At 38.7% G+C, this 21,100-nt stretch overlaps 1 protein-coding gene across 1 annotated transcript in view; it reads right to left on the bottom strand.

Moving 5' to 3' along the window:
- Positions 1–978: 978 nt before the first annotated feature.
- LOC306852569 (cilia- and flagella-associated protein 337) overlaps positions 979–21,100 on the bottom strand; it is a 27,594-nt gene continuing 7,472 nt past the window's right edge. Inside the window, exons 10-21 of the mRNA XM_079389503.1 lie at positions 20,481–20,672; positions 19,103–19,348; positions 18,865–19,029; positions 16,833–16,982; positions 16,411–16,595; positions 15,332–15,471; positions 11,465–11,613; positions 10,222–10,439; positions 7,338–7,483; positions 3,925–4,025; positions 3,275–3,412; positions 979–1,362 (exon numbers count right to left, since the gene is read on the bottom strand). Coding sequence (XP_079245629.1) covers positions 1,246–1,362; positions 3,275–3,412; positions 3,925–4,025; positions 7,338–7,483; positions 10,222–10,439; positions 11,465–11,613; positions 15,332–15,471; positions 16,411–16,595; positions 16,833–16,982; positions 18,865–19,029; positions 19,103–19,348; positions 20,481–20,672 — 1,947 coding nt within the window. The 3' untranslated portion in view covers positions 979–1,245. The remainder of the gene's footprint in view (positions 1,363–3,274; positions 3,413–3,924; positions 4,026–7,337; positions 7,484–10,221; positions 10,440–11,464; positions 11,614–15,331; positions 15,472–16,410; positions 16,596–16,832; positions 16,983–18,864; positions 19,030–19,102; positions 19,349–20,480; positions 20,673–21,100) is intronic.

Raw genomic sequence — 21,100 nt, 5'->3', positions numbered from 1 at the left:
AAAATGAAAGTAAACAGTTGAGAAAAAAATGGATGCGTGTCTATATATTAGATGCGTGCAGGTCTTAAAGGGACAGAACTAAACATGCTGCCGACTGTAATTAAAGGGATAGTTCACCCTAAAATGACATTTCTGTCATTATTTACTCACTCACATGTTGTCCCAAAGCTGTATTAATTTCTTCTTGTGCTGAACACAAGAGAAGATATTTTGAAGAACATGGGTAACCAAGCAATTGCTGGTCTACATTGGAAGTCACTGTGGATCAGCAACGGTTTGGTTTTCTAACTTCTTCAAAATAGCATTTATTTTCAGAAGAAAGAAACCCATTCAGGTTTAAAACTAATTAAGTAAATGATGGTATAAAAATAAAACATTATGCCAGAATTGACAGACAGATGACAGAATATTTATTATTTAATGTTAAAACAACAAAACACAATGAGAAAAAATAATAATAATACAGTTGCTTTAATAGGAATCAATCTATAAAGTGTTTTATTTTTATATTTGTTCATTCAATTTCTTGAATGCTGCTGCTAAATACACCTATTTTACCTGAAAATAAAGCACTGTTTGTTTTATTTTATATTATGTGTATATGTAATGTGTATCTTTGTTCTTATTTTTCATAACAAAGATAAAATAATGACAAAGATTTTTATCTTCGCCCACTTTGGCCTAAATATCCACCATTCTTTTTTATATTTTGTTACCTTGAAAGGCTTTGTCTGTATAATAGGGAAATTATTTAGGCTGCACTGCTCAGATAAAATAGTAAAACCAACATGACAAAGAATTGTGATAAAATCGTGAAATCGTGATATTTCTAAAACAAATTGTGATATGATATTTTTGCCATATCGCCCCACTCCTAGTTCAAGATGTTAATTTACAAATCTTTTGTTGCCAGGATTTTTTAGAAAGACATTTTAATGTATTCAGTCAGCTTAATAATTGAGGACAAAATCAACAGAATGTCTATACAACCTCATTTTTAATTAAGAAAAATTATTTATTGCTAAAATACATACACTGTCAAATTTCAAATTTTCCTCTATATTGTAATAAATAATACATATTGCATTCAAACACTGATGTGACTGAACAATGATGGCACAAAAGCAATGTCTATTAAACTGTTAAGACCGAGGAGGTGCACTTCGGTGCACAACAGTGTAAATCAGTGTACAGTCACTGACCTGCGGTAAAAAAATAAACCCTGTGTCCTCATCATACGGCTGTCTAGTCCTCCAGTGTTTCACAATGCAGAGGAGCTTCAGAAGACAGCATACGAGAGGAAATCGGACTTATCGTCAGTCTCCAAGGCTTCAAAGGAACATCTTTCAGCTCACCGATCTCCTAAAAAGAGTTACACTTATTTTATCTCTAATTACAGTCACAGTTCTCACATGATTGTGGCTAATAAAACACAAGCTATGTTTCCATCTACCTATCTTTATGCACATTTTGGAATATCGCATAAAAAACACTGGATGGAAACGTCAAGATGCACAAAAAATCTAAAAATGTGCATAAAAAACTTAAGCGCACAATTGAGTAGGATAAACTTTTTATCCAATGAGGAACAAATGCACATAAACTACGATGGAAACACTTTTACCGAATAAATTCCATTTGTGCATCAAAACAGTCATGTGAGTTTGCGCTATGGGACGGCATAACCTTACTAACCAGCGGACCGATCTCATTGCACAGCATCAGATATGTTGTTTTGGTCGTTCTGAAATGCCTGAGAAAAGTCTGTAATCAAGTATTTCTGTTTCCAAACATCAGGCATCCACCTCCGAAAGCAATGGCAGCATTTATTGTGTTTCATCTGCTCGCTCTGAGGCACAAGTCATTTATCAAATATGAAAATTATTATATGCAGTGGCTTGTCTGATTTTCTTATTGATAATTAGCTCCAGTTTATCAGGAAGTGATGATTTTGTTCTCTTTGACTCGTTGGATGGAAACGGTGCTTAATTCATGAATGTTTTATGCAATATTCCAGTTTTGAGCATAAGTTAAATTTGCATCTTTGGATAGCAACATAGCTACTGTGAACTGCTTCTTGCTTAAATTAGATGAGGGTTTTAAATGCTCTTTTTTCCACTGTGAAATGTGTCTGACTTGTGTGATGTGGTTGCCATAACAATGTCTCGCTCCCTTAAACGTGCCGTTACGGTCAGTAGCCCATCCTGGCACTCTTTCACCATAAACTCACCATCCTCTGTCATGCACTTCTCATTTCATTTCCAGCCAGGCATTCACTTGAACAATTTACAGGGAAAACCCATTTGAGTCTTCTCATTCCACCTCACCAAAGGCTTCCCTGGTCAAGCAAAACTTCAGTGTGTTGAGGCGTTCAAGACAACAAACACACAGCAAGCACTGAACACCAAACTCTGCTGCTGTTCTCATAACACAAGGGATAAAAAAATAGGGTGGTGTCTTTGTTTTTATCCTCCGCTGGTTTTGCAAACCTTTCAATCAGTGCCCAGTGTCATGTAGCCACAGGTATGTTTGTGCGACTGTCACAGAACGTGTCTTCACCACTTTTCATCACATTGGTGGGGAAAAAGTAAAAGAATATATATATTTTTATGTGTGTGTATGTGTGTCAGGTGGTTGTGGTAGCAACAATTTTAAATTACATGTAATATTATATTTTTAACTTTTAAAAATTTGAATTATGTTTATTTGTTTTAAATCTTGAATTTGTTATTTTTAAAGTTTAATGATTTTATTTGTATTTTAGTTTTCTATACAATTTTTTATTTTATTTTTTATAAAAATAATAAAAATACAAACAATTCGGTTTTCTGTACCAATTTATGTATCAATTCACATCTCATTTGGTCTCAAAGATAAGTGGTTTTTAACCTTTTTGGCCATATATATATATATATATATGAAATTTTGGAATATAATTTTTTAAAATATAATTTTTCTTAGCATTTCAATTAAGTTTAATAATATTATTCAAATATATGGATTTTATTTATTTATTTAATTTCAAATAATGCTGATGTTCCTAAGTGAGTTCTGTTCCTTTAGTTGACTATTTATTTATTCAAAACAATAAAAGATAAAGTTACAATATTTGTGCACAACTTCATTAATAACCATGGGCTCAGCCTTAGCTTTTTTGTGACATCACAACCAGCATGTCTGTGCCACAACAACTGTCCCATCCCGACCATTTCAACACAAACTCATGCTCATATTAACGGCAATGATTTGAACATGTAAGGAAAGACTGACTAACCGGCAGCTCCAGAGACTGAAGCGGCATGAACTCGTTCCCGAAGCGACAGAGTTTTTCTCGGCCAGAATCCCGTGGCCTGCGTTGCCGTGCAGTCATCTTAATCTCCAGATCCCTTAATGCATGATCTCCAGACAGAACCTGAGACACACGGCGAAGACAGACTGTACTGTGTAGAGAAACCCTTTACAAACTGTCAAGTACTGCAGTTTTAGCACAAAACCAGTCATAAGGGTCAATTTTGTGAGATTGAGATGTATACATCATCTGAGAGCTGAATAAATAATCTTTCCATTGATGTATGGTTTGTTATGATAGGTCAATATTTGTCTGAGATACAACTATTAGAAAATCTGGAATCTGAGGGAGCAAAAAAATCTAAATATTGAGAAAATCTCCTTTAAAGTTGTTCAAATGAAGTTCTTAGCAATGCATATTACTAATCAAAAATGAAGTTTTGATATATTTACGGTAGGACATTTACTAAATATCTTCATGGAACATGATCTTAATATCCTAATGATTTTTGTCATAAAAGAGAAATGTATAATTGTGATCCATACAATGTATTGTTGTCTATTTCTACAGATATACCTGTGTTACTCATGACTGCTTCTGTGCTGCAGGGTCACATATAAACTGAACTGACTTACCTTACTGTATTTAGGCAGTGGGAACCTTTCTAAAGAGCTGCTGCGGTCAGAGTCTGGGGTCTGTAGAGCCATACGGCTTCTTTGCAGGTCTAGAGCTAACTCTGCAATCAGAAATAGACATTACATGTTAACACAGAAATTAAACTTATCTAATCTGGAATAAATGTTTACAGTTTTTTTCCTTTTGTCCAATCTCTAGTCACATTTTCAAAACTCTAAACACAATTAGCACAACATCCATCTGTTGTGACCATACCATTAGCACAATTTGTGTTGTTTTCACACAATATACAGGCAATTACCATGTTTCTAAAATGCTTACATTTTCTTTTCATACAAGCTTACCCAAAACCAAAACCATGCATCTTTATAGTCATATTTACAAGTGCTTAAACACAGCATGTCAGCATTGAAGACCTAATGTTACAAACCTTAAATATAGTATAAACCTTCTACTTCTGCTATAACAGCAGCTCAAAAGTATTGAAAATACTTTCAAAATTGAGAAGCTTATTTCTGCCATGGAATATAAAGGGTAATGGGTAATTGTGACTTTATCTCAGAATTCTGACTTTTTTCTTGCAATTGTGAATTTACAGTATCTCACAATTCTGATAAAGTCTGAACTGCAAGATGTTGTAAACTCATAATTCCAATATTGGTCTGAATTGTGAGATAAAGAGGTCACAATTACTGTTTTTATTCTGTGATGGAAACAAACGTGCATAATAATCAAAGGCCATGCGTGTTGTAATTTTTGTTGATCACTGGCATCAGCTACCATGGGGCACCGTCCACATCCAACACTTGCAGGTAGAACTGAGACATGACAAGTAATGCAGTTTTTGTAATGCCATTAATTGTTATCATTTTGACAGTCTATGCACTATGACTGACTGTATGTTCCTATCGGATAGAAAACCAGTCGCAATGTTTTGACCGAATGCCTCGATTTAGAATCGGTTTGCTGTGTTTTGATAGAGTTAGTTTATGTAGAAAAAGATATTTAGCATTTTGAAATATAGAGTTTTTATTTATTTAACAAAATGTGGCCAGAATATGAACTAATTGGCTAATTGTGTGATGTAGGTGTGTTGCTGTGTCAAGAGTTTATAAAAAGTGCTTCAAGTATTGGTAAACGCTTGTTAGAGATTGAAACAAACTGTAAAGACAATTTAACACATTTAACTTCTGTAATGTGACATCTTTCTGAACCAGTGTTATTTTAGTATTACAGTTTCATTAATATTTTATTTTTATATTTTCAGTTTTCATTTTAATTCTAGTTACATTTGTAGTAATTTTGTTATGTGCTTTTATTTTTTGTGTTAGTTTTAAATATTACCATTTAGGTTTAATTTATTTATATTATTTCCAGTTAGTAATTTTAGTGCTTCAACTTAACTGTGTGTGTGTGTGTGTGTACTGTACATACATACAGTTTATATATATATATATATATATATACATATATTCTTGTCTAAATGGGCCATTTTTGACAGAATGAGCTTTAGAGTGGATCACACTTTATGCCAAAAACTTTGAATTTCTATGTTGTCCCAGAATCCCCTGAGCAGCTGCTCTGAAAGATCAAGAAGATACTGGAGGATACTGAGCATCAGCAGACGTCTAATTCTCCGACGAGCGTCTAGACAGCTGCAGGAGCCGAGTAACACACCCAGCTCAGTCGGGAGGCTCAGTTAATCGCTTGTTTTGGCATGACGAGGACTTAGAGCCGGAGCTAAGGGAAGAGAGCTCAGAAAACTGCTATATCCTGTGGGTCTGCGCTGACGCTCACTATTCACAGTCGAGTCTATAAAAGCATTGCTTTTCAAGTAATGCTGCTCTGTTGGACGGTTTTGTTGTTTGGGTTGATATTAAGGTGAGAAGTGAGTGCAAATGTACTGATCGGGATTTGCTAATGTTTTCGAAAGAAGTCTCCTTTGCTCACCAAGGATGCATTTATTTGATCAAAAATGCAGTAAAAATTCTGAAATATTATTACAGTTTAAAACAGCTGTTTTCTATGTGAATATGTGTTAAACTGTAATTTATTTCTGTGATCTGCAGCTGTATTTTCAGCATCATTACTCCAGTCTTCAGTGTCACATGATCTTCAGAAATCATAATAATATACTGATTTACTGCTCAAGTCAACATTTATTATTATTATTATTGTTTAAAACAGCTGAGTACATTTTTTCAGGTTTCTTTGATGAAGAGAAAGTTCAGAAGAACAGCATTTATCTGAAATAGAAATCTTTTGTAACATTATAAATGTCTTTATCATCACTTTTGATCAATTCACAGTTTTTTTTTACAATTTTGAATAACAATTTTCCTAAACTCTTAACACAGCATCCGTTTGTGTAGACTATACAATTAATGCATTTCTTGTTGCTTTGACACAAAATGCATGCAGTTAACACAAATTTAATTATTTTATACACAAACTCAAATTTAATTTTACTGCCAAATTTCCAAACGCTTTCCCACTATATGTCAGAACACATACATCATGTTCTATAACTAACTTATAGGCTAAAGTCAAAGTGAACAGCTGTTCATATTGTGAACTGAAACATATCCCGTTTTTTATTCATTAATGAGAAACAGCTGCTTGCAAATATATAATGTTATGCAAATATATAAATTACATCTGATTCCCATCTAGGAAACACACTCAGGTGTTGCGGTTCTTTCAATCACATGACCATACAGTATACAGTAAAAGAGGAGCTCTTTGGGCTGATCTTGTGTGGAAAAGTGCACTCCTGCATAAATGTGAGATTTTAGAAGATCTGCATGAAAGACTGGTGCCAGAGGTAGAAAGGGGTCAGGTGGGAGACCACTTGTCAATATATGTGATCACATGCAGTAATGTGGCATTGCACCATTCCAGTGCAGTCAGAGACTGGTTTGACACCCAGCTGAGAATGATGGACATTTTCCTTCCTTCTTATTCCACTTTCCTCAACCTCATTGAGGAGATTTCACAACCTGGAGATGGAAGGTTTTTGACCAAATGTCCCTCCTGGATGCAATGGATGTTGCATGCTTTTTTCACAAACCGTAGATTCTATAAAGCTACTCTGAGATGGGTCATTCATTTTTTGTATTGAATTGTTGTAGCAAAAGAAACTAAATGCATGCATTTACCAAACCCAATGAAACAGTTTAACACATATTCACACAGAAAACAGCTGTTTTAAATAATAAAAATATTTCACAATTTTACTGCATTTGTTGTACTTTGGATCAAATAAATGCAGGCTTGGTCAGTAGAAGAGAATTCTTTAAAACACATTAAATATCTCACTGTTCAAAAACTTTTGACTGGTAGTGTATGTGAACAGTGTAAATATCAGGGGTCATACTGTTCATAATGGCTCATAATGAGAGTTTCAGTTCACCTGTTTGTTGACTATCACCCGCACTAAGGCTTGTCCCAGTGACCTCTGAACTTTCACCCCAGCAGATGAAACTCCCAGCGCTGACACGTGATTGGCTGTCCTCGGTCCTCTCCTCCTCCTCTTCTTTGATTGGACTGGTATGTTCTCTGTGGGGGGCATTAATGTATCATCATAAGACATCAATAATTGACAGAATGGATGAGGTCAGTGAGGATGTGCATGTCATGACATGCGGTCGCATAATGCTGCCAAACATTAACCAGCAATAAGTGCATCAATGCATCTCAGTGGCACAAACACACTTGTAGCAAAGGCTACAAAAATAGGACAATATTGTATCATTTTTTTGTATTTACTCTCCCTCATGTTGTTTCTTTGAAGAACACAAAAAGTCTTAAATTGAGCTTGATAAACTTTAAGGTCATAAATAGCTTTAAATGGTATAATACAAGTCTTAGTGATCATTTGAAGAGGTCTTAAATTTGGGAATGGAAAGAAAAACAGTAATCTTGATATGGCCTAATGTGACCCTTAAACTTCAGAAGTAGTGTTTAATGAAATAAATGTGTGCTCTGCGTGTTCAAAGTATAAAACTGGCGCTGTTCTTTTGGCTCGGCGTTTCAGAGCAGTTCACAATCAAAGAACAGTGATTGCTTATGATCTACTCCTGATGAATTTTGACAGTGTTTAATGTAAGGCTTTTATATTCTATTTTATTTGATATGATTCAATACATAAGCCTATCTACCATATTAACCCATTTCAATACTGTATCGAATAAACGTGCCTTGGGTATCTTAAACTTGCTTTGCTAATAAGCAACCGTGAGTCCTCATTAAATGTCTGCACCAACCTGTTTAATTAAGTAAAATACTCTGAGAGACACAATTCATTTTGGGATTTTATGGGTTTGTGCTGTAGGAACATACAGTATTATGATTCTAATCTTGTCGCTGTATGTGATGGACTGAGTCTAACAGATTGAGGCGGTCTACTGATTCAGGGGAGGACGTCTGTGGAGAGACTCTTCATGAATAGACACTTTGACAGATGTCCCATTTCCCCTGCCTTTCCGTAAGCACTAGAAATGTTCAAACATCTCCAGAAATAATAACCAAATGAGCGTTCACTCTGACTACCTTTCAACACGTCACTGCCGTTTCTGCCAAATGCTTATGGCAGATATATCTGACATCGTTCACGCTGTGGGTTTATTTGTTAAAGCCTCTCAGTGAGTTCAGAGCCAAACCTGCTCTGCCATATGTGGACACTAATCAAATATTCTACAGACACACCAGATGTTAGACTCACATCTGTCCTAGGATATGAGCTTCTAGTTTGGGCTAAATACCTATCTTCTTGCTTTTCTGGAGAATTAGTTGCAGAACTAATGGCACATTTTCTGCAAAGAGGCTTTAAACTGCACTGACTGGTGCAAGGATATAAAAACATATATATTTTTTATTATTTTGTTTTACAGTACAAATACCTAAACATTCTTAAAAGAAGATAAATGCATTTGAAAAATAAATAAATAAATAGTTGGATAAGAAAAACTTCATTCAAAACCTATTTCAACTTATTTATTCAATTTAAAAGTAAACGAGTAAACAAGTAAAAGACTGTATTGTTTTTAAACAAGACAAATAATATTTAAGACAATTATTTTTGCAGTAAAAAGACAATAAAGAAGAAAAATAATTCAATAACATTATATAATAATAACAATAATAATAATACAATACAACAATAATATGATTTCATTTTACAGAGCAAAATTACTATACTAATATGTCTTAGACTGTCTTAATTCCTTGCTGTCAAACATTAAAGGCATGGTAGGTGGTTTGGTTGAAAAGCATTTTTTGTGATGCTGGTTGAAACATCACTAAGTGAAGTGCTCTAAATGTATTTATATCGTCTGTGGAAGGCGTAGGACCTAAAAACATTCGTCCAATCAGATTGCTCTGTCCGAGGGCTACGATAGGCTGTCCTACCTGCCTGTCAACGTGTGTATTTGCATATCTCCGCCCACCCTGTTCGCACAGATGTGATACATCATCAGCGAGTTCATTACGCTACTGCAGAGCAAGCAAGAATGCAGGCATTGTTATGCGCTTTATACTGTAATGTTTCCTCAGCGGTGAATGAGACATGAGCTAATCTGACAGCGTTGACGCTGATTATCCTCTGCTCTGTCTGTGTACGGTCATGTGTTTCAGAGGAGGCGTGGCTTTGGAGACGGTTTATGCAGGGAGGATGGGATCTTATGCTTTCAAAGCTAGCTTGCTATTGCTAGTCTCTATGAAATCGCCTACCTTTAAACCATAATGCTTTTATTTGGCATAAAACCTTAATGCTTCTCTTTTGTTGACAACAGAATTATAAATGATTCTTCTACAAATTTAGAAAGATGGTTGTGCGTGTTGCATTTTCAAATGCATGAGTGGCCAAATCCCACAGTGCTTGCAGAGCTCGAGTTTGTGCACAGCTGATTTTACTGCGAACAGATCCGAGCTTTTGACGCGATTCACAAAGATTGTACTTTTTTTTTGTCGGGAAATACATAAATCTGTAAGAAAATCTGTAAAAATCACATCCTGAGTGTACACTCGTCTGTCGTTAGGGCTGTGTTGTAACTGTTGCAGAGATTATTTGGCGTTGTGAAAACAGGTCACCTGACCCTGGTAAGTAAATGCACCTTTTAAGAATCAATTTGACAATTATCATTGGAAGTCGTTCTTTTGAAACGTGCGCAGAGAGATGGTAGGCCTTTGAACACATGGGGCCAAGTGTCTCCTTCACAAGAGAATTAAAAGGTCAGAGGAAGGGAAGATTTTGCTCACTCAACCGTACACGCTGCGTAAATGATGTGCAATTATACCTGTTGGTTTGATAAGTGTCCGGGTTGCTCAAATCCCACTGCTGTTCCTGTCCAAAACAGCCCACACAAGTTCCCTGAGGGGTCCAGAGATAGGCCCTGTGGTCCACCGAGACGCTCAGAACGAAGAGTTTTGACTCGTATGCCAGCACCTCGCTGCTCACTATCGCCCTCTCATGACCCCTCCAAGAGTGCAACAGCGAGGGCAGATCTTCTGCAGACTGAGAGAGACACACATGAGCTCAGACAGATAAGCTGAGAGTCCTTCAGCCATTTATTCAAATGCAGAAACACAGGCCGTGTTTACATGCACATTCATTATGCTTAAAAAGGCAAAAATGCATGTGGTCATGTTCTTTTATCGGAGTAGGGTCATAAACGGCGTAAGCATAAACACAGGTATGTTTTTAGCCTTTGACTCCAATTTTGTGCGGCATGTAAACACAATAAGCTGCTTTCTGTTGGCTTATTGAAGTGCGCACATGTGATACGTGACAGGAACGCATCATTATTGCAGATTTAAGCTCATTTTAGACATTTGCAGTAAAGAAAGAAGGAATATATCACAAATGCAGACTCTTCTCATGCAGCAGAAGTGGTTCAGTCAAAACACTGTATTTATAACTGCATGAGAGGATAATATGTGACCCTGGACTACAAAACCAGTCACAACGGTCTGAATAAATAAGCTTTCCATTGATGTATGGTTTGTTAGGATATGAGGACAATATTTGGGTGAGATACAACTATTTGAAAATCTGGAATCTGAGGGTGCAAAAAAACAAAAAATCGAAATATTGAGAAAATCTCCTTTAAAGTTGTCTAAATTAAGTTCTTAGCAATGCATATTAATATCAAAAATTAAGTTTTGATATATTTACGGTAGGAAATTTACAAAATATCTTCATGGAACATGATCTTTACTTAATATCCTAATGATTTTTGTCATAAAAGAAAAATGTATAATTTTGAGCCATACAATGTATTGTTGGCTATTGCTACAAATATACCTGTGTTACTCATGACTGCTTTTGTGCTGCAGGGACACACATATGAGATGCAAGTTTCCCGCTGACATGTTGTAAGCTTTATCAACTGACAATGTGGAGTCAGATACAAATGATTATATTTTGACATCACAGCAGAGAAATAACCTGATTTATTAATGAAGTCATGTTGTAAACGCAGTTTACTTGCGATGTCAGGTTACTGGTGTGCATGTAAACGTGCTCATTAATTTCCATACCTCCGTATCTGCAGCGGATAAGGCGTACTGTGAGATGTCCCAGACCTTAATGAATCCGCCTGTGTCTCCGGTGACTAGTAGACTATTTTCCTGGTCTGTGCTTAAACCCATCACGCTCTCATCAGATCCATCAGGCGCATAGAACTGTCCTGCATCAGAAATGATTGGCCAAACAAATCATTAATGAACTGCTCTGTGTGACAAACATCTGCGCACCCAGAAACTGAGTAAAAGCCAGATGATCAGATTAAAAAAGATTTTTCTGCTTTTTCATTATCTTTGAGCTTTTGTGGCTCCAACAAACAAGGAATTTTGTCAGTAACAGCTCTATTGTATATTATACTATCTATAATACTCACCAAGGCTGCATTTATTTGATCATAAATACAGTAAAACAGTGAAATATGATTACAGTTTCAAATAAGTGTTTTCAATGTGAAAATATTGTAAAATGTAATTTATTCCTGTGATGCAAAACTGAAATTTCAGCTTCGTTACTCCTTATATATGTTAATTTGCTGTTCAAGAAAAAATTATTTTCATTATCACTGTTGAAAACAGTTGTGCTGCTTAATATTTTTGAGGAAACAGTGATACATTTTCAGGTTTTTTGATGAAAAGAAAATTCAAAAGAACAGCATTTATTGAAGGTTAATTTTGATCAAATGCTTCCTTGCTGAATAAAAGTATTAATTTCTGTTTTAAAGTTACTGATCCCAAACTTTTTTAATGGCAGTGCATCAAGTTCCTCTTCAGGAACTCGAGCTGCGTCTGGAGACGCTTTGGGGAACGCCTACAGCGTAACCGGCTCTGAATACCAATGAAATCTGTCCAATGGATGGGAGGGACGTCACGGGCGAGGTGACGTAATGACCAGCTGGTATAAAAGCACGTGCGGTGAAACCGGCGTCAGCTTTTTGTCATTCAGCAAGCGCTCTGTGTTTCTGTCAGTCTTATTTACTGTTGTCTGTCTTTAGCTATGTCTAATAAGAGCCAGTTTAAGGCTTGGAATATGGGAGAAGCGCAATACGAGCTGTGTGTTCCTCCCTGCAGATGTTTTTTTTTGTGTATGCGGGGGATACACACAGCTTGTGTGTGTTGGCGTTCCCCGCGGCGCTGCCCGCTTCCGCTGAGGCGGCGCTCGTGGGGTTCGCGGCGGGATCTGATGGAGGGATCGGAGACGAGCGAGTCTCTATCTCCATCCTCACCTGTCAGATCCCATGACCGCTCCTTGAGTTCGGAAGCCCGCCTCGCGCTTACTTCCCCTCGGGCAGCGGCGTCAGCGTTTCTCGTGTCTTCCTCCGAGGAGGTTGACATGGGAAGCGTCGAGCATGTTGCACCCACTCTGTCACCCCAATATGAGGAGCTTGTGGAGTGGCTTGTCGAACCGCAGAGAGGGTTTTCTGCATTTTCTGCGGTTTCAGACTCGCCTCCACATCCGAGCCTGCCTTTTCTTTCTCCGACCTCCACACTGAGGTGTCAAGGTCGTAGGGAAATCAATTCGGCCCGCCGCTTCGTCCCCTCTTGATTACTACGGTATGTGATGTGGACGAGTGAGCGCGATCACAGAGTGATGCCGCGTGTGGAACAGACACTTGCGAGCTATCTGTCCCATGATGCTGCGTCCAACGTGTTACCTATTGGCCTGCTGCACATGAGACCCCTACAGTGGTGGCGCAAAACCAGGGGGTTCTCCCCGAGGGGGGAACCCGCTTCGCATGATCAAGGTCATGCGGCGGTGCCTACATGCCTTGGACATGTGGAGACAACCTTGGTTCTTGTCCCTGGGCCTGGTGTTGGGAGCTCCGTGTCGCCGCGTACGCTAGCGACGGACGCATCCTTCACCGGTCGGGGAGCGGTCATGAGTGGCCGCCCTGCCCACGGTCTATGGAGGGGTCATCATCTCGCTTGATCAGTGAGATGCTGGCCGTGTTTCAGGCTCTGAAATACACAGACCGAAGAGGTTGCTATGTGTTAGTTCGCACCAACAACACATCGGTGGTCTCTTATAGCAACCACCAAGGAGGTCTGCGGTTCACGCCCCCTGTACAGGCTGGCGCACCAGATCCCTGCGTGGGCTATGAGGCTGAGCTCTCCTGGTTGGTCGAGCTGGCATTGCTCCCCTCAACTTTGAGGGTCACCTTGAGCATGCCGCTCCCTTCTGAGCGTCTGAGTTCCCTCTCATGCTGAGAGTTAAGTGCTCCGCTCTCCAGAGCTCTGCCTTTTCACTTTAGAGGGTCGCCTATGAGCATGCTGCTTCCTCCTGGCTCTCCTGTTGGTCGAGCTGGCATTGTTCCCCTCAACTTAGAGGGTCACCTTGAGCATGCCGCTCCCTTCTGAGCGTCTGGGTTAGCATGTGGGAGCAGACACCCTGTCGAGGCAGGTGCTGTTATCCGGGGAATGGATACTTCACACTGAGGTCGTGAAGTAGATCTGGAGAGTGTTTGGCCAGGCTCAGGTGGACCTCTTCGCCACAGCGCAATGTCCCCTCTGGTACTCTCTACGTCATCCAGCTCCGAGGGGCTGGATGCCATGGTACAGACATGGCCGAGGCTGTACACCTTTCCCCCGATTGCCCTGCTCCCCGGAGTTCTGGAGAGAGTGCGCCGGGACCGACTCCGGCTGCTATTAGTAGCCCCGTTCTGGCCGGGCCGAGTATGGTTCTCGGACCTGATTTCCCTCCTCGACGGCTTTCCATGGGAGATTCCAGTCAGGAGGGATCTCCTCTCACAGGCAGGAGGCACCCTTGTGCACCCCCGCCCGGAGTGGTGGAAGCTGTGGGTGTGGCCCCTGAGGGGGCACAGCTCATAGCTTCCAGTCTCTCAACCTTGAAGGTCTATGTGATGGCAATCTCGGCTTACCACAACCCTCTTGGTGGACTGACAGTGGGCAGACAACCCCTAGTACACGTTTCCTCCGTGGTGCACTGAGGCAGTCGGTCCGTGGATGCCACTCAGATGGCCTATGAGTCTTCTGACCTCCCCTCACCATGGGAGTCAGAGCTCAATCTATGAGGAGTGTGGTGGCCTCCAAGGCCTTTCTCGCAGGTGTCCCTATCCAGGACATCTGCAATGCTGCGGGATTGTCTACACCCCTGACCTTGTCAGGTTTTATGGCCTAGACATACGAGCCACTCCAGGTTTTCCGTTCTCTCGCCCTAGCTGTGCTCCGTTGGATACACACAGAGCAGGGACTTGGAAGTCTGGTGCCGTGGGTATCTCGTTCCCCATAGCATCTCCTGACGCAGCTCGAGTTCCTGAAGAGGAACGTCTTAGGTTACGTATGTAACCCCAGTTCCTCGAAGGAACGAGACGCTGCGTCAGGAGACGCTTTGGGGAACGCCTACAGCGTAACCTGCTCTGTATACCAATGAAATCTGTCCAATGGATGGGAGGGAGCTTCTAGAATGAAGCAAGCGCTGGCAGGGATGCCGGAAGTGTGGCCTCGCGACTCAGCGTCTCGTTCCTTTTTCCACAAAAATATTAAGCAAAAAACATTTTTTAACATTGAAACAGCAAATCAGGAATAAATAACATTTTTAAATATACTGAATAGAAAATGTTGTGCCCTACACAACTAAATAAACCAATATTAACTTTAAAATATATTAAAAATAGAAAATAGTTATTTTAAATAGTAAGAATATCTCAAAATATTAGTTTTTACTGTATTTTTTATCAAATAAATGCATCTTTGGTGAGCGGACTTCTTTCAAAAACATTACAAATCTTAATTATTCCAGACTTTTTTGGCAGTTTACAGTGTAAATTTGTGGTTTCTGAAGTGAAGTGCAATTTAAAACGGTCTGTATTATAGTGTTTGAGATGTGTTAAGTTGTCATCAGTTGCTCTCAGGTATTATGTTTACCGTGGTTGTGTCCGGACCCACAGATGCTCCACCAGAAGACAAATCCATTCTGTGAGCTGAGCAGCACAGCACCGCTTCTCAAATTACTTTGCTGGGCTCGTCTTTGCAAGAACAGGAGTCTATGAACGGGCAGATGAGCTCTACACACACAGAAGCACATTATTTCACTCCATAAGCTAATATACAAACAACAGCACCTGTCTTAATGCATGAAACTGGTGAAAAGACATTTAGAAATCAAAACAGTCAGTTTACCTATACAGACAATGCTATGTTAATAATTTTGCAAACTGTTGGCATGAACTTTATGATAATATTAATAAAATGCAATTCTTTAATTGTGCAATATAATTTTTGCACAGTGTTGGTTTGCCACTTCAATGTATAATCTGGATCCTACAATGAAAAAAATCAGTGTTCAAAGAATATTCTTTGCAAAATAATAAATTGCAAAATTGTATTAATTATTACAAAGTAACAGCAACTAACATATTTAATTGAACTACAACTTTAAGTTGAAAGACTACGAGTTTTTCCTTTAAAACACACTCCAAAAATCTTTGTTTTATTTACAAGTTTAAAAAATAGTTGTTTAAAGTGCAAATGGACATTTTGTACTTTTTTTCTTACTGTGCATTATTTGCTATGAATCTCAGCGCACAGGAATTTTAACTGATAATCATGCAACATTAACTATATTATACAAATTGCAAGGTTATTATGCACATTGCAGGGATATTATAAAGAGGCCGTTTTGTACACTTTTCCTACACTTTATTGTACTATTTTCCCACTTATGTTGTTAGTTGTGGTTATTCATCCAGAAACATTTAGTTTCGCCTCATTTTTAACCTTCTCTCTGACCCTTGAAACCAAACACGCCGTTTTTGCTAGATTTATATTTGTAAATGAACTGCATTTTAGGATTGGCTAGCAAGCTGATGAATACTTGTTTCCAAAAACAGTTTAGGTGCACTGGGAAGGAATTCAGTGTCTAATATGTGCACTTAATACGTAAAATCTTGTATTTCAAATAAGCAAGGAAAATGCCATTTTTTGCAGTCTGATTTCATACTGACTTCTCTTGCTGGTGTGTCTGCAGTCGTGTGATGGGTTTCTGCAGAGCCAGGCTCCATATAATGATCTCTCCATCATAACTCCCGGTAGCCAGAAGTCCCAGGCCTGGACAGTGATCCATGGCTAGGATATCCTCACCGTGCTGACGACCAGACTTCCAGGACAGGTCTGCGTTTACATAGATGTCCTGCACTCACAGATACACTTCAGTAAATGTCTTTGAGATCTCCAGTTCTGCTGTGTCAGACCACCTTTAAACCCCACTTTGTTGGCATAGACGTCTCAAGGTATGACCACAAATGCACAAACCGAGTTGAACAGAACCAGAAAAAATGCACTTTATGTGTGTATTCTGGCTGAAAGCCCTTTTTGCTTTTAAGTAGCCATTAAAGTGTGTATGGTTGAGACACAAACTGGCCCTTACTTCTGAAAACGCAATGCTATACTGAGCGATCAGTCGACTCCAGCCTGTGGCTAGAAGCTGGTTGTCGTGGTGACAGATGATCCCGGTGACCTCTGCATTGGAGACAGTTTCTAGTTTATGAAGATTGAGGCCATTCAGTAAGTTCCACACCTATAGCAAGAGAATGCACACGTTACTAGAAAAATAGCCAATCAGCAGCAGTTCACCATTTCAATTATCACAGCTTAATTGCACGTGCAGAGCATACTTAGAAACTCTGTTTGTAAAGGTATGAGCAATAATATTGTGAAATATTTTTACTATTTAAAATAACGGCTTTCTATTTGAGTATATTTTAAACTGTAATTTATTTCTGTGATCTGCAGCTGTATTTTCAGCATCGTTACTCCAGTTTTCAGTGTCACATGATCTTCAGAAATCATTCTAATATACTGATTTACTGCTCAAGAAACATTTTTATTATTATTATTATCAATATTTAAAACTACATTTTTTTAGGATACTTTGATGAATAGAAAGATCCAAAGATCAGCATTTATCTGAAATAAAAAGCTTTTAAATTCAGCAGCCATATGACCCTGCAGCCCAAGACTGGTCACCCACTGAAGCTAAGCAGGGTTGAGCTGGTCAGTACCTGGATGGGAGACCTCCTGGGAAAACTAAGTTCCTGTTGGAAGAGGTGTTAGTGAGGCCAGCAGGGGGTGCTCACCCTGTGGTCTGTGTGGGTCCTAATGCCCCGGTATAGTGACGGGAACACTATACTGTAAAAAGCACTGTCCTTCAGATGAGACGTTAAATCGAGGTCCTGACTCTCTGTGGTCTTTAAAAATCCCAGAATGTCCTTCGAAAAGAGTAGGGGTGTAACCCCGGCATCCTGGCCAAATTTGCCCATTGGCCTCTGACCATCATGGCCTCCTAATCATCCCCATACACTGATTGGCTTCATCCCTCTGTCTCCTCTCCACCAGTAAGCTGGTGTGTGCTGGGCGTTCTGGGGCAATATCCAGCTGGATGCTGCACACTGGTGCTGGACGAGGAGATTCCCCCCTTTCATGTAAAGCGCTTTGAGTACCCAGAAAAGCGCTATATAAATGTAACAAATTATTATTATTATTACTACTAAAGACTTTAAATATACAAAGATGGCGCAGTCGTATTAATATTGAATGGGAGAAAGTCACATTGTTTACAGGGCATTGGCTGGTCAAGCCTGAAAAACATACTTTTTAAAGTTTGAGGATAAGAAACAAAATTTATTACATTTGCATTTAGTCATTTGTGACCCTGGACCGCAAAACCAGTCTTAGGTGTGGCACTGGGGTAGTCGCTGGGGTATATCTGTAGCAATAGCCAACAATACATTGTATGGTTCAAAATTATCCATTTTTCTTTTATGCCAAAAATCATTAGGATATTAAGATCATGTTCCATGAATATATTTTGTAAATGTCCTACTGTAAATATATCAAAACTTAATTTTTGATTAGTAACATGCATTGCTAAGAACTTCATTTGAACAACTTTAAAGGAGATTTTCTCAATATTTAGATTTTTTTGCTCCCTCAGATTCCAGATTTTCTAATAGTTGTATCTCAGCCAAATATTGTCCTATCATAACAAACCATACATCAATGGAAAGATTATTTATTCAGCTATCAGATGATGAATACATGTTTAATAAAAAAAAGAAAACAGATCATATAGAGTTAGAACAGAGAGTGCTAGAGTTAAGAGAGTCAAATGAAGATGGAAGAGATGTGTTTTAGCCGTTTCTTGAATATGGCTGCTGGGATTGAGTTGGGCAGGACATTCCACCAAGAATTTAAAGAAGATAATTGTTGTCAGTTTTCATTGGTGATTTCAAATATAAAATGTAAGAGAATTTGGAGAATTTAATCCATCCCCATTCAAAGAGATAGGAGCTGTACTTGCATTAATGAAATCAAAAGAAGTCAAAGAAGGCCGCTGAGTGAAATGACTCGCCTCAAAGGGACTTTATTATTATTAATGTGTCCCGACTTGTGAGACTTGCCTTGATAGTGCCATTGGTGGCTGCGGAGATCAGTCTGCGCTGATGTACATCTAGTGCCATACAGGAGACCTCCTCCTTACCGTGAGCGTTCCTTATCTCCATCCTCTTAATGCCTGTCTTCACATCCCACACCGTCAACGTGGAGTCGGCGCAGGCTGTGATTACCTAGACCACGTTAAAATAAGAACCTATAATGTTCAGTCCACAAACCATCAATCAAACGAACCCAAACACCAACCTGCTGATGATGAGGATTATAGAGAGCGCAGGTGTAAATCCCAGAGCTGCTGTTGGATTCGCTCTTGTGCAGATGAAGCGTGGCCAGATACTCTCTGCAGGTCACCAGGAGAACAGGATCTGGAGTCAGGCTGAGGAGCAGAGGAAAGCTGCCATGCTCTGGAGTGAAGCCTAGATGCATATTAGGGAACTGCAGGAGAATTGTCTTTAAGCATTGCTGAGAAGGAATATCCCATATTTTCAGCACCTGAAAGGTGACACGGAGAGAAACCGGAGCATTATATTTGACTTTTATTGCATTTAAGAGAGACGTTTCCATGATTTCCATTTCTCATGCCAACAGCCGTCAAACATGAAACTTCAAATGCAAAAAAAAACCCTTAGGCAATTCAAGATGAGTTTGTTTCTTCATCAGGTTTGTAGAAATGTGTCTCTGCATCAGTGTCTCAGCAATGGATGCTCTGCAGTGAATGGGTGCCGTCAGAATGAGAGTCCAAACAGCTGATAAAAACATCACAATAATCCACACTCCATCAGTTAACATCTGGAGAAGACTAAAGCTTTGTGTTTGTACTGCTAAATTTCTCCAAATTTGTTCTGATGAAGAAACAAACAATCTCAGAAGGCCTGAGGGTGAGTACATTTTCAGCAAACTTTCATTTTAGGGTGATCTATTCCTTTAAGAGAAAAACTTGTGCATTCAAATTCTTGAAAATATTCTTAAAAACCATCATACATAACTTCTTAAAGTTAGGATAACCTCCATCTTGTCTTAAATCCACCAAGATAAGATATTTGCACGGGTTGTTTCAAATTTGTTGTTGCAATTAAGAATTAAAACATAACAACAGCTACATATAATACATAATTCTACAACTAGGGATGTGCATGAGTTCTCTGAAGGGACACAATGATTAATAATTTAAACAATGATTGGTCATAATTATGCGTGACATAACTTTTAACTGAATTTGCAATTCAGAAACAATTAAAAAACGAGTCAAAAAAAGACCTTGTTTTTAATTTTAGCCAATAAATAAGAAATTATATTTGTAAGGCAGCATTGAGCAGTGTGCACACAAATACAGGACGCATTCACTCAAAACAGAGCACAATTCTGCGCACGCTTATTATGATTTTCAATCAGGGACTCTTCAATACAATCAGATAATGTCAAAGCTTGATATTTTTTTCTTAAGAAAAAAATAATATGTTCTTAAAATACATGAGGACTTCTTAAGAATTTCTCAAGAATTGCACTTGAAATTGGAACTTCTCTTAAGAAATTTCTTCTTGAGATTTTTGTGAAATCCAACCCCAGGATCTTTTATATAGCTCTCTCTGTTTGCACTCTGACATCTGGTAGGAGGAAAACTAACAGCGTCCTTAGAGAAGCTGAAGATCTTGCCCAATGCTTGGTGAATAACCACATCCACCACAGTGGTCTGGTGACTGCGCAGAACCGCAGTTGGGCGGGAGGTCACATAGCGGTTCCACAGTCTGACAGCAGAACCCACTCCAGCAGTCACCAGCAGCCCCAGAGAGAAGCTGAAGTCAAAACACTTGACTCCCTGCAGGAGCAGGAGATGAAGACATTTTATTTTATGACTATGGACCACAAAACCAGTCATAAGGGTACATTTTTTGACATTGAGATGTATACATCATCTGAAAACTGAATAAATAATCTTTCCATTGATGTATGGTTTGTTATGATAGGACAATATTTGTCTGAGATACAACTATTTGAAAATCTGGAATCTGAGGGAGCAAAAAAATCTAAATATTGAGAAAATCTCCTTTAAAGTTGTTCAAATGAAGTTCTTAGCAATGCATATTACTAATCAAAAATGAAGTTATGATATATTTACGGTAGGAAATTTACTAAATATCTTCATGGAACATCATGGAATATCCTAATGATTTTTGTCATAAAAGAGAAATGTATAATTTTGATCCATACAATGTATTGTTGTCTATTGTTACAGATATACCTGTG

Source organism: Barbus barbus (assembly GCF_936440315.1).
Source record: "Barbus barbus genome assembly, chromosome: 32".
In the NCBI taxonomy this organism is placed as follows: Eukaryota; Metazoa; Chordata; class Actinopteri; order Cypriniformes; family Cyprinidae; genus Barbus; species Barbus barbus.
Note: the sequence above shows the minus strand (reverse complement) of the source record. Positions and strands in the feature narration are given on the sequence as shown.